General features: G+C 39.5%; 2 protein-coding genes across 34 annotated transcripts in view; one reads left to right on the top strand and one right to left on the bottom strand.

Annotated features, from left to right (window-relative positions):
* Positions 1 to 7,006, top strand: part of KANSL1 (KAT8 regulatory NSL complex subunit 1) — a 213,734-nt gene extending 206,728 nt beyond the window's left edge. For 9 of the 12 annotated variants that reach the window (XM_087945426.1, XM_087945431.1, XM_087945429.1 and 6 more), the window contains 2 exons: positions 2,576 to 2,822; positions 3,201 to 7,006. In XM_087945426.1, the coding sequence (XP_087801552.1) occupies positions 2,576 to 2,822; positions 3,201 to 3,428 (475 nt within the window). In that variant the 3' untranslated portion in view covers positions 3,429 to 7,006. The remainder of the gene's footprint in view (positions 1 to 2,575; positions 2,823 to 3,200) is intronic. The other 3 variants (XR_015745633.1, XR_015745631.1, XR_015745632.1) reach the window with 3 other exon arrangements.
* Positions 7,007 to 9,385: 2,379 nt separating this feature from the next.
* Positions 9,386 to 12,833, bottom strand: part of MAPT (microtubule associated protein tau) — an 83,494-nt gene continuing 80,046 nt past the window's right edge. For 16 of the 22 annotated variants that reach the window (XM_087945434.1, XM_087945440.1, XM_087945446.1 and 13 more), the window contains one exon: positions 9,386 to 10,736. In XM_087945434.1, the coding sequence (XP_087801560.1) occupies positions 10,521 to 10,736 (216 nt within the window). In that variant the 3' untranslated portion in view covers positions 9,386 to 10,520. Of the gene's footprint in view, positions 10,737 to 11,527; positions 11,658 to 12,833 lie in introns of all 22 variants that reach the window. The other 6 variants (XM_087945451.1, XM_087945454.1, XM_087945437.1 and 3 more) reach the window with 1 other exon arrangement.

Here is a 12,833-nt window from a genome sequence, read left to right as displayed (position 1 = left end):
TTCAGAGAAAGTAGAAACAGGGTGGGGGTGGAGGGTGGAAATTGGGATAGAGAAAAGTCCTCAGCTACTTTTATTTCATGTGTGAAAGTGTTTTTAACAGTTTATGCCTTTTGAATTTTCAATATTTCTGCATAGATACAATCTAAAACAAGATGCATTCTCAGTGGTTGTGATGTTGGGCTTCTTGGCTGGAAAAGCTGCAGCCCAGGTTCGAGACCCAAGCATCATGTGACAGGATGAGCTCCCGTCCTCACCCCAGCTCCTGCCAACTAGTGACTTAAATGCAGGAAAATGCGAGTAGATAAATAGGTACCACTTCGGTGGGAAGGTAACTGCACTCTGTGACTTAATGCTGACCACATGATCACAGAAATGTCTTCTGGTAGTTCTGGCTTGGAGATGAGCCCCCTCCCTCTTAATCGGCAATGACTGGCGGAGTAAAGTCCACAAGGATTCCTTTATCTTTTTATTTCAATCAATGAGGTGACAATCAGGTCTGAGAGATCCTGCTTTATTTAAGAAGCACAGTTATGGGTATTCATTATCCAAGTCTGATTTTCTCAACAGATATGTTATTGTGTCATGGCTCAAAAAAAGAGATTTCTAAGGGCTTCTGAAAAACAGTCGTTGATGCTCACTAGGTTGGAAGTGTTTTTCATAGTATTTTGAAAGAGTTTGGATTTCACCAGTCAGGTAGATGGTGTTGAATTGCCTCCATTTGTATACTGTTGTTATTTTCCACATGAGAGATCGGTCAACCAAGACCACAATAAGACATTACCCCGGAGTAATGTCTAAGAAGCTAAAGGCCAATCTTTTATAGGCAAATGACAGTACTCATGAGACCATTCTTAGGAGAGCACTGAATAATAATGGTGTGCATGGCAGGGTTGAAAGGACAGTAGTACTTAAAAGAAAAAGATCAGGCATGATATTCTTCCGATTAAAATCGAATTCTGGTTTTTTTGGGAATTCCCCCCTTTCCCCCCACCCCTTCTTCTCCTCCCTCCCTCCCCTCGGAGGCCCCGAGTCAGGAGTTGCTGGCGCGGCTCCAGTCCCGCGTTGCCTCAGGAAGGGAAAGGCAAAAAGGAAGAGCTGCGGCGCGCTTTGCAACGGCAGCAGCGGCTCCTGGTTTTGCCTTTCCCTTCCCGAGGCAATGCGGGACTGGAGCCGCGTGGAGCTGCGCCGGCGGTAGCAACTCCTGACAGCCCCAGCCGGATACCTGAGCGGAGCCCGGGCGGTGCGAGCGGAGGCCGCTGAGCGGCAGGAAAAGGGAGCTGGGCCAGCCACAGACCAGCCTCCATGCAACACGCCGCCGCCCGGCCCCGGCGAGGGAGCAGCGGGCGCTCCCGGCCAGCGGCGGGGGTCTCTTTTGTCCGGCCCCGATTTTTTTTCCAGAGCAGAATATCATGCCTGAAAGATGTTCATGTGTAGCTCACGAAATGCTATCTGGTTGAGCCTAGAGGCTGTTAGAAGAATGTTCTGTGGATAGATGAAACCAAAATTACATTTCTTTTGACCAGAATAAAAATGTTTAGTAGGATTTGCCTTCTATTGAAAATCTTTCCCATCTTTGAAACATGGCAGAACATGGTTTGGGTTTGCTTTGCTATTTCTGGATCAGGACAGTTTGCCATTGTTGATGGAACTATTCTGAATTAAACCAGCAAATTTTATAGAAAAACATCAGGCCTAACATCTGTGCGCTAAAGCTCATCATGCAGTAGGAAGACGTCCAAAAGCACACAGGTTGCATGACCAAAGAATAGCTGGAACAGAAGAAAGTTTTGGAATTGTCTGAATCCTGATCATAATCCTATAGACGTGTGGTTGAAGGACTTGAAGCCGGCAATTCATGTGAGGAAGCCCACCAACATCCCTGAGTTGAAGCTGTTCTGTAAGGAGGAATGGATAAAATTTCTCCAGGCCAATTGCAGATTGATCAATAGTTAATGGAAACATTTAGTGGCAGTTACTGCTGCCCAAGAAAGACACACCAGTTATTTGCGTATGTAGCTTTGGATCATTTTCATAAAATGTCTGATTCATTTAATTGGGTTCTCTTTACCTAGTTTTAGAACATTTGGAGAACAAGTCAGATTCTAGGTCATATTTATATAGACATACTGAACTTGAAAAGGTTCATAAACTTTAAGCACCACTGTAATCGAGTTCTTGAAATAGCAAATAGAGTTTGTGTCAAAAGCTTTTGGATGAAGGATAGATTCAGAAGGCAGCGAGGACATAAGAGAGATCTTTTGAGAGAGTTTTAAGTGTAAAAAAGAGTAATAAGTCTTTTCTGAAGGGAGGATACCTTATATGAAGAGAGGATGACCATTGTGGGCAGGGATGTATCCAGGAGAGGAGGAGGGAAATGATAAAGACCATGTCAGGATTCTTTAAAAAAGGGAACTTTTCATTGGCAAGCAACTGTTCACTTTCCTAATGTCATTTACTGCTTCTGTGCTTCACTTATGATTTGTCTGGATTAAGATGGGAGAAGTAGGATATTGAAGAAAGATTGTACCAATTCATAATTGCCATCCTTATATATTAGTACTTATTTTAATTTCAGGTCATACAGGTCTACAGATGGACGGACAACCCCACAGTTGGGGAACCCATCTACTCCACAGCCAGCCTCACCCGATGTTGGAAACTGCTGTCTACATTCTGATTTCTCCCATCTACACTCTCCACGCAGCCCCATCAGTCCTGATCTGTTGTCTGGTCCTCATACTCCTTTGTCTCGAGACTCCATGCGACATCTGCCAACAGAGGACACACGTTGTTCCACACCTGACTCAGGCCTTGATGAGCAGGTGAGTGAATGAATCCCTTCTGGCATTTAGTGAGCTAATTAATCTATGACTCTGTTGGCCTTGTAGGTGAGGATTACCCCCTTGGTTTGTTTTTTTTATCTACAAAGATTAAAAGTATTCTTGGTTTAGTTATTTCTTGGCTCCCTGCTGCCCCAGCTGCATACAGACTGAAAATTGCTTTTAGTTGCAGTTCTATCCCAAAAGAATATTTCTGGTTTCCAGATTGCGCCTTGTCTTAGCACTGAGTGTTCACATTCAGCAGCAGTGTGCTTCATTGCAATAGCTGCTCAGTGTCTTTCATTCCAAGGGTTTCCAGATAAGGTACAATAGGGCGCAGAGACGATGAAGCCTACCAACCGCTCTGCCTTTTTTCCCCAGACTGTACAGCCCTGGGAACGGCGCACTTTCCCACTGACCTACAATCCCAAGATGGAGTGTGAGGAACAGACAGACCCACAGGATCGGTCATCACGTTGCACGAGGCGCACATCAGGCAGCAAGCCCTCCCGAGAACCAGACACTGCCTCCCTCTCACCTTCCCTTGCTTGCTTCAAGAGCTGGAATTCGGGGGCTACCACCACAGTTCAGCGGCCAGCCCACAGATAAGAGAGGGACAGGAAAACGGAGCAAAAAGAAAAAAAAATCCACCAAATTAACTCTTGGCATTAAAAGTTTCTGAAATCTGTGTTTGATATTCAAACATCCTGCCGGGAATTTTCACAGTTTTTAGTGAATTTAAGGAGTTTAGAAACTGTTTTCTTTCTTTCCCTCCTTCTCCCCCACCTTCTTTCCACATTTCTTTGTCTCACATACACATGATCCAGTGCTGTGGTCTGATGGGGAGGGCAAACCTGCCACTCCCTCCATGAGGTGTAGATGTACACTCCTCAGAAAGGAGAGCGAAGCTGGTTGGTTGACCCTGGAATTAGTTCTCTGGTGAACAGATACTTTCCATTTGTTTTCCTTTTCTTTTACTGTTTAGTGTCTGTTTTCACCTGCCAGCATCACGGTGCCCTCCCTCACCCTTAAAAGTTTAGTGAAGTGAAATTAGTGGTAACAAGTGATGTTTCCTGAAAGAGACCTTCCCTTCCCTCCCTCCCACCGGCCACTGGCACAAGAAAGCACTTGCAATGCAAACTCAAGATCACTTGGTTCCTTAAGGGATAGCTACCCATTGTACCAACTGCGAACAAGAAGCTCTTCTCAAGCCACCTCCCATATGTTCTGGTGGTTTCTGCTGCTTCTGAGACCGTCTCTCCATATTAAAACAAGTTCAGTTGTGTGAGAAAAAGCAATTTTCCATAATCAGCCTGGATATGTTTTGGATATTTTAGTCAGATCGTGCTTTGTTTTTTAATGGCAGATTATTAGTGGGGAGAAGGCTGACAGCCATTCAAGAGGAACATTTTTTTCCAAGCTTTTTTTTTTTTTTTCTGGATGTGATCTAGGATTACTTTCTTCCCTATCCCTGTTAATTACTAACACTTCTGTGTTTTCTTTTAATTTTGCATTCTGTCCATTAGTTTGAATATGCTGTAGGTTATACATCTGCAGCTAATAGATTGCAATACAGTAGTGTTGAGCCTTAAGTACTGGGAGCGATGTCACAGGATTCAACAATTTGCCACCCCAGATCCACAAGCCATATAGTGAGTGTGGTATAATTTCATTGTTCCCTTTTCTTTTATCCTCTATTTAAAAAAGTAGTCTATGCATTGTTTGAGATTGCATTTAAATTTAAACATGTCTTGAGTACCAAAATATTTGTTTTTTTCCAGAGAAAGAGTGGATGTTGTTTTTCACCTCTACCTCTTACTTAATTCAACTGCAACTTACAAGTTTTGAGGCAGAAATGAATCTCAGTCATGTGTCTCTCCTCTTCCTCCCCACCCCCCCAGCCCCCCAAATAGCTTGGGCTGAGTTTTTGCCAAGCTGAACAGATCTGATTTTTTTTTAATTTAAAGAGCACTTTTGAGAGAAAAGTGAATGTCAGTTATGTGCCCTGTTCCTCCAAAAGGAGCTTGGGTTGACTTTTGCCATGATGAACAGATCTGATTATTATTTTTTTAAGTTAAAGAGCAGTTTTGAGAGAGAACTGAATTTCAAGTTTTATTTTTTTCCTTTGGACTGGCTTGGACTGACTTTTGCCAAGCTAAACAGATCTGTTTTTGTTTTTTTTTAAGTTAAAGTTTTAAGTTTTTTAAGTTTTGAGAGAGAACTGAATTTCAAGTTTTCTTTTCTTTTTTTCCTTTGGATTGGCTTGGACTGGCTTGCCAAGCTGAACAGATCTGGGTTGTTATTGTTTTTTTAATTTAAAGGGCAGTTTTGAGAGAGAAATTCCCCCCACCCCTAAAAATGGCTTGGGCTGAGTTTTTTGCCAAGCTGAACAGATCTGATTTTTTTTTTAAATTTAAAGAGCACTTTTGAGAGAAAAGTGAATGTCAGTTATGTCCCCTGTTCCTCCAAAAAGAGCTTGGGTTGACTTTTGCCATGATGAACAGATCTGGGTTGTTGTTTTTTTAATTTAAAGAGCAGTTTTGAGAGAGAAATAAATCTCAAGTCTTCCCCCGCCTCTGCCCGCCCTAAAAATGGCTTGGGCTGATTTTTGTCAAGTTGAACAGATCTGAATTTATTTTAATTTTAATTTAATTTAAAGCTACTGTCCTCATTTCACATCCCTGATCACTCCCATATTTTGCACACCAATTCATTGTAATGTTTCCCTGACCTTAGCGGTGTGGCTGTTGGTCCCTGTCCTGTTGTTTAGCATTGCACCTGTCTTCTGTATTAATCACATCACCAAAAAAGGAAAAACTTTTTTCTCATTTTGTAACCGTAATAAAATAGTAGCTAAACTGCTTAATGGTTGGGGTTTTTTCACAATTTTCAACATTGCCTAAAGTTTTTGGTTCTGTTCTAGGTTTTTTTAAAAGGAAAAACCCAATGCTACTATATCCCTCTGCATTAAGTGCTTTTTCTATTTATAAAGTTGAAAATTCTGAAGAACCATCTTAGCGTTAAAAAGGAAAAAAAATCTACAAAAAAGAAAAATAAAACCCACCTTGTATTTTGTAAATATTTCTTTTCCTGCTTCAAGCTGTGTAATGTCCTTGTTATATAGAAATGCTTTTCTTCAGAGAAGCTGATCTTTGTTTAATGTCTTGATTCTGTTGGCCAAAGCACCAATGTGTGCTTATAAAAAAAATTAAAAAAATTTAAAAGTTAAGGAAAGTGCTATAATTTATTGGGGAATAATATGGGGAATAAGGCATTTAGAGAATTACGGAAACTATTTCAACAGAGAACAGAGTGGTTTTCATTTTTGGATTGTAAAATCTTTAAATTGATTTTTATGAACTATTGAGACTATTTGAAAGAAATAGTATCTTTTTCAGACAGGTGATTTAGCCAAGATTTTGAGAATTTTAGTTTTTATGATAGGTAAAGCAGTTGAATAAAAGAGAATGCCATTTATGGAATGGGAAAGTTAATGCTGCAAGAGATGGAAGGTGCAAAGACAATCACAGTTGCCTTAATCAGCCTGGTGTGAGCATCATCCCATCTTTTCAATAAAAACGTTCAGGCTTAATTCTGATAATTACATTGAGCCTGCGAACTTTTTTTAATGGCAGTTTGGAAGACATTTGCCCTTGCTTCTATCTGGGAAGTTTTCTTCAACAAAGACAATACATTTAATATTGTAGTAATGAATTTTTATTTCCAAATTCACTTTTACAGCAACAGTCAATGTAAACCAGTTGTTAAAACACACAAATACAACATGGACAGTTACAGACAAGTAGCTAAGCTAGGATGACCATACGGAGATCTCATGCCCTCCCCACCCCCTCCCGGTTTCCCCATCTCTGAAAAACTTAAAAGGGAATGATGGTTTTTTTCCAAACGTCATTGTCCCTTTTTTATACTTGCAAATTTATGTAATAAAGCCCCATTTTGTGAACTTCAAAATCAATGTCATGTTTTTTAACACGTTTAAACCCTAGATATGTATATATACCAAGACAAGATATAAGCCAGTCAGTTTAAGATGGCTTTGGTCTGGAACCACCATGGGTCTTCGCCATCTGGGGGGGAAACGTCTGAATCCTAGAAGGACACAAAGTCAATCAAAATACAGTTGGGAAATGGGACCTATGATCAAAGGAAATGGCTATGGCTAAGAGGATAGGTGAAAGAATTCAAAACACTTAAATAGGTGCAGTGCTTGGGAAAGAGGAGGATATAAGCACTAGTAAAAATGTGAATGGAGTTGAGGCATAATTTACTGAAAAAGGACTTGAGGACCAATACTCTTTCTAGAAGTAGTGTATGATTGCTCTTCACTGTTCAATGCTGAAGAAATGTGGGGGTGTTTTTTAGGCTTATGCTACTACAGTAGCTGCTAAGGATAGTGTAAGGTTTTCCAGCCCAAAGTCCTGAAAAAACAAGCAAAAAGAAATCACAATGGCATAGTGGTATAGCTTCGCAGTGAAAGGATTTTCCTATTCAATTATTTTTAGATTTAAAAAAGAATAAACCTACCATCCTAACTTAACTACAGAGGTAACAACAGGCTTATAAATGACTGGAAAGTGACTGCTGATGTACAGATGAATCCTCTGCAAAATCTTCCACTTGAGTGCTATCTTGGAGTAAAATACCTCCTTAGCATTAGAAGCTATCCATTACTCTGTCCAACCATTCTCCCCTTCAAATCCCATAAGTTCTGCTTGTCAAAACTTTCTTCACATGATCCAGATGATTGATTAGCATATAAAAAACAGGAAACTGCAGCCTTCCTTTGAACTGATGGAGCAAGTGACCCCTTGACCTTTATCTTGGTACTGAAAAAAGATGGCGGTACCACAAATGAACATGTTTTACAGCAAATCAAAAGAGCAATGCTGTTGATCAAGAATTGTCAACTTGTGTGATTTGTTCAACCCGGTGCTGCTCCTGTAACCATTCCCCCTCCCCCAGAATATGATAGGTATTAAGGATCATAAAGCAAATGATAATAGCCGGGACTTTTTTAATTGGCTTTGAAACAAAAATGTTTCTTTTTACCATGGATGCTCTATCTGTTACCTACTAAGGCATCCTGATTTTGGTAATTTCAAAATTACAGGCTTGAAATTGGATTAACATTAAAAAAGATTGCTTCCAGAGCAAACCAGTTTTCTTAAAAGCCCTTTCAGCTTTGATCATTTTCAATTTTTGCTGTCAACCAAACACATGCAGACCAGAGTTATCTTTGATCACATGCATGAAACTACAGCATGCAGAGGAAAATCAATCTCTTTATGACTGTTGGCTCAACCTAGAAAGGATACAAAGCTGGCATTTTTATTAACAGTCCAAAGGGATACCATGAATTAGGTTGGAAAGGGATGATGACCAAGGAAGTTTCCTCTCATTGCTGAGTGTAGAAGAGCAACCAAGAAAACAATTCAATAGCGATGAACACCATAATGATTGTACATACTGCAAGCTCCAGTTATTGTGGAAAGAATGATGTAATCTGTAAAATCAACTAGATGTTCTTGGGTACTCTTAAAGCACTCCACTATAATTGATCCAACAGTCTTTCTTGTTCTACTCTGCCTATAAGATTCCTTATTTTTATGTTCCTTTGAAATTTCCATCAAATCATTCTAAAAAAATGTCTGCAATTTCAAGTACCTATGGCTAAATCTGGTAGAAAGGGAATAAACCAGTTACTCACAATTTCTACTTAGTCTAATTTGTTTCCCTTTGCAAATATATTTCATGTAACATAGATGCTTGGAGGAATATTCTTGTTTTGAAATTTAAAAATGGAAGATGAAAGAGAACAGCCTTTTCATTTACAGTACACTTACTGGAGAAAATCATTAGGTTCTAAATATTGTCAGACTCTAAATTTACTCATAGCCACTATGACAGGTAATACAAGAAGATGGGGGTTGTAATCCAGTAATATTTTTGTGGATCATCAAATATATCCCCTTAGCATAGAAAAATTTCTGCGGACAGCAAGCAGCATGTGGGGTAAAGCTTGTGAAATCAGTGCTTTCATGCAACTTGCCTTATGAAAATTATGTTTCTTCACAGTGGATCATTAAAGTCCACAGATCTTCAGAAATCAAATATCTTTTTTAGCAGTGCTTGCTGCATTGCAGTGAGTGAGCTTAACAGCGCAGATACATCCCTCATTCTTACAGTTAGTTCTTATGACAACTCTTCTGCTGTTCCTGAATTACAACTCCCAGCATCCCTAACAGCTTGATGATTAGACTCATATGGTTGAGTGCAAATCGTAATTCTGCAACTTCTGACGTGCTAAAGACTCTCTTGAATAATGCACAACTAGTAACTGAATAGTAACTATTGAAAGGAGTGTACTTGCTTCTGGCTATAATTTCTGATGTGTGATGCTTCTTTAAAATACACAAATATTACATAAACATGTACTCTATAAAGTATGTATGAGATATAGGTCAAAATACACGTTCCCACGTCTGCTGAACTGGTGTTCTTTCACGCAATTGTCCTTCCTAAAAAACACCTGCATGCACCATAAATAAGTACATCAATTCCTTTATTTTTAAATATGCCTAGAGCCATACCTCTATCTCACAAATTTCTACATTTACAAAAAACATTGGAACAACCAGGCCAATTGGGCTGAACACAAAGGCAAATTTGCTTCTTCCCCAGCAACTCTGGACAAAATTTTTATGGTGTGACAAAATCATGGAGATTGAAGGTGAGATGGGTAAAAGAGAGGCAATAGTTACTATTTGTAAAAGAGAAATGTAACTGATCCATTAAATTAAAAGAACTTAGCATATAAGAAATTAAGTCGGATTGTTTTAGTAGGTATGACTATACAGTCTAAAGTCAAAGGTTAATTTTAGGTACAAACAAAAAACAGATAAGCTATCGCCTTTAAAATACATTATTTCAATTAAAGAGAACTGGCATTCTGCAGGCTTCCAAGGCAGTTTTGGCTTATGTCTTAATTATCCAAAGCATGCAGTTTTATCTTGAACTTAAACCTGGTTCACAAAAATTTTCAGTACCAAAAAATGGATGCATATGTAACATAACAGTCCTTTCAAAAGTTCTCTTTCCTATATCAAAATTCCTCCTTCAAAGGAAGAAATATACTTCAAATATTAAAGCCTAGCATTCCAGCTCTAGCAGGAGAGACATTTGAAGTAGAAGGTCTGCTTGTACACTGTAAATCTCTGGAGCTGCGTTAACTTTTATACTAAATCAGCAGCCATGATTGTTAAGGTAGTCACAAGGCTTCTATGCCTTAAATTTCAATGGAAAAAACTTGGCCAAATAATGAGCACGTACAGCAGAAGATCTCATTTTACATCCCTAAGTGAGATTTCAAACATCACAAATTTATGTGTATTCAATTTCATTTCTTTTTGTTTGAGGTGAGGTGAAGTGATGGGAGACTTTTTAAACAGTTTATTCCATATAGGATGGAAATCTTTGCTTCCAAGTTGTTAACTATTATGAAATCCTGAGACCACAGATGACTGTTTAACTAAAGGAAGGAGAGGGAACAGATTAGCATTGATATTAATTTAAAATAAATAGGAATGATGAGGGATGTAGATGGGGGGGGTGGGGGTGGAAAAACAGAAAAAAAGGCCAGAGTTAATTTTTCTCTTATTATCTCCAACTACTACAATACAATCACAAGCCTTGCTTGGCCAGAGAAGCAGAAACTTCATCGGCCAATGTGGCCAGTTGAGGGGAGTCCACCATGTTGATGCTTCCAGTCGAAGAGACATTGCTAAGACGACGTGGAGAAGCATCTCCAGAAACAGTGGGTGATTTGTAGACAATTTCAGCTCCATGATCAGTCTTGGCTTTGGCGTTCTCACGAAAGGTCAACTTGTGGCTCTCAATCTGAAATGAGACAAGGTGGAATGGCAAGGACACAATGAGCCAGGGAATTAAAACCTTCCCCACTGCAGTCATATGTTGGTAGAACCAAAATAGTTCACCACATGGAAATATTCTCATATTTTAATGCGTGATTCTAAGAGGAAAGTGTGGGATCCTTCTTGCCAATCATAAAGCTTTGTTTATGGTTACTCAACCAGCATATCCTGACACGACTACTATATAAAGTTCATGCTACAAATTACCCAGATATAGGATGTAAGATATAAGCCTTTGTGCAAAAATAGTAACTTTAAAAAAAAACACAGCTTTCCAGACCCAATGAAATATTTCACAGGAAATACTATGCTCATCTGAACTCTCTATGATAGATTGGATTCAAAATTTAGATACACAAAGACTCCTTAAAATACTTTGCAGATGAATGTGAGGGGTGGTGGTGGTGAGGATTGATTGTAGCACAAGAGAAACTGAGGGGAAAACCCTAAAAAATTAAACAAAGTCTCCTTCCACAAGCACAACCTGCCTTCTTCAAATAGGGCAATCTGCCTCTGCCACCCCAGTTGCACACACCTATCTATTCATCCAACCCAACATTAAGAGGTGCAGAATCCCTCTTTTTATCACATTGGGGAGCCTAACACCAACATTCCTCAACACTCATTTAATACTGACTTTTTTCCAAAAAACAAAAACAAAGAATAGGAATTAAATTATCCCAGCCACCCAGCCAGCTTTGGGCATCTATTTCCCTTCTTGCTCTCAAAAGCTTATGACAACAGGTAACTACTTACTGACATCACATGGGTGCAAGTCGGGGAGTGGGCTCTCCTCAGGGATGGAGGGCTCCGTGATGGGGGAAGGAAGCCCAGCCTTATTGGGGCAGTTTTGTACACGGTTCTTGTCTTCCTTGCCCTTCTCTCTCTGCATGTGGGTGGAGAAGGTCAGTGGGATGCAAAATAGCATCATCAAATAAGATGACAATGAAACCAAAACTTATCAATGGGGAGGAAGGGACATATGGAACTGAAGGAAGAGAAAGCAGCAGGAAGTATGAAGAAGAAGTCACAGCAACTGAAGATGAAGCATGTAAGAGCTAAATAAGAAGAATCACATAACACTGACTTGGCTCTGAATCCTATAAAGGATGGCGGTCACTGATAATTCATTAAGGACTATTAACCTGCAGTGACTCAATAGACCAGTATAGGGTCAAGCTTTTTTTTTTCTTTTTTTTTTTGCAGCCTAGCCTATAGAAAGGATCATTAATTTGTCTTTGAAAAATTGAACGATATCTCTTTGAAGCAAGCAATAAAGGAAAGATCTATGGCCTCAGTCCCTCCCTCTCCAGCTTTTCTTCACACAGTTACATTGACTGCAACACTGGAAAAACAGATGGTGTCACCCATTTCAGTTACCCCTAATTCAGATGCCATGGTGGCTAATAATAAAGCCCCTCTTTCAGTGGGTCTACTCTATTTCTAATTCTTTCTATAGTTTATCCCCTATGCCACTGGTTCTCAACCTGTAGTCCGCAGATCCCTGAAGGGCCGCAACGCTGTCACAAAAGGGGGGCTATGAAGGCTTGAAGAAATGTTATGATTTAAATCTTAAGTCTTGGGGGTCTCTGTCCATGGTCCATGACTACAAGAGGTGTTTAAAGCAGGTTCGTGGTAAAGAAAAGGTTGAGAACCATTGCTGTTAACAAGATAAAGTATGTAAAAGGTGTACTAGCTATCGATTTGTAATTTGTTTTCAATCCACTAATGTTCTTTCCTTACATTGATATTCAATAGGCATAAAAGGAGATGCTGAATGTAACACTGGACACATTTCAAAGTTTCATTTTCCCTTTAAAATAAATCTGGAGGTGGGATGAAATATATAATCCTATATTTACATTAAATCATTCTCATTTGCTCAGAATAAGAGATAAAACAGGTGCTACATGAAACTGATAATCTCTGCTTAACACCAGTAATTTGAAGCAGAAACTCCATCATTAAACTCCGACACAGTCATAAGTAAAAACGAAAAAAAAAGTGGTTTGGCAGTCCCAGTTGTCATTGTTAAGCAAATCGTGTGTGATCATTAGGCCAG

This window comes from Notechis scutatus, chromosome Z (genome assembly GCF_049901735.1).
Source record: "Notechis scutatus isolate UNSWTSFEM ecotype Mainland chromosome Z, rNotScu1.2, whole genome shotgun sequence".
NCBI lineage: Eukaryota > Metazoa > Chordata > Lepidosauria > Squamata > Elapidae > Notechis > Notechis scutatus.
This window is presented reverse-complemented; position numbering and strand designations above follow the sequence as displayed.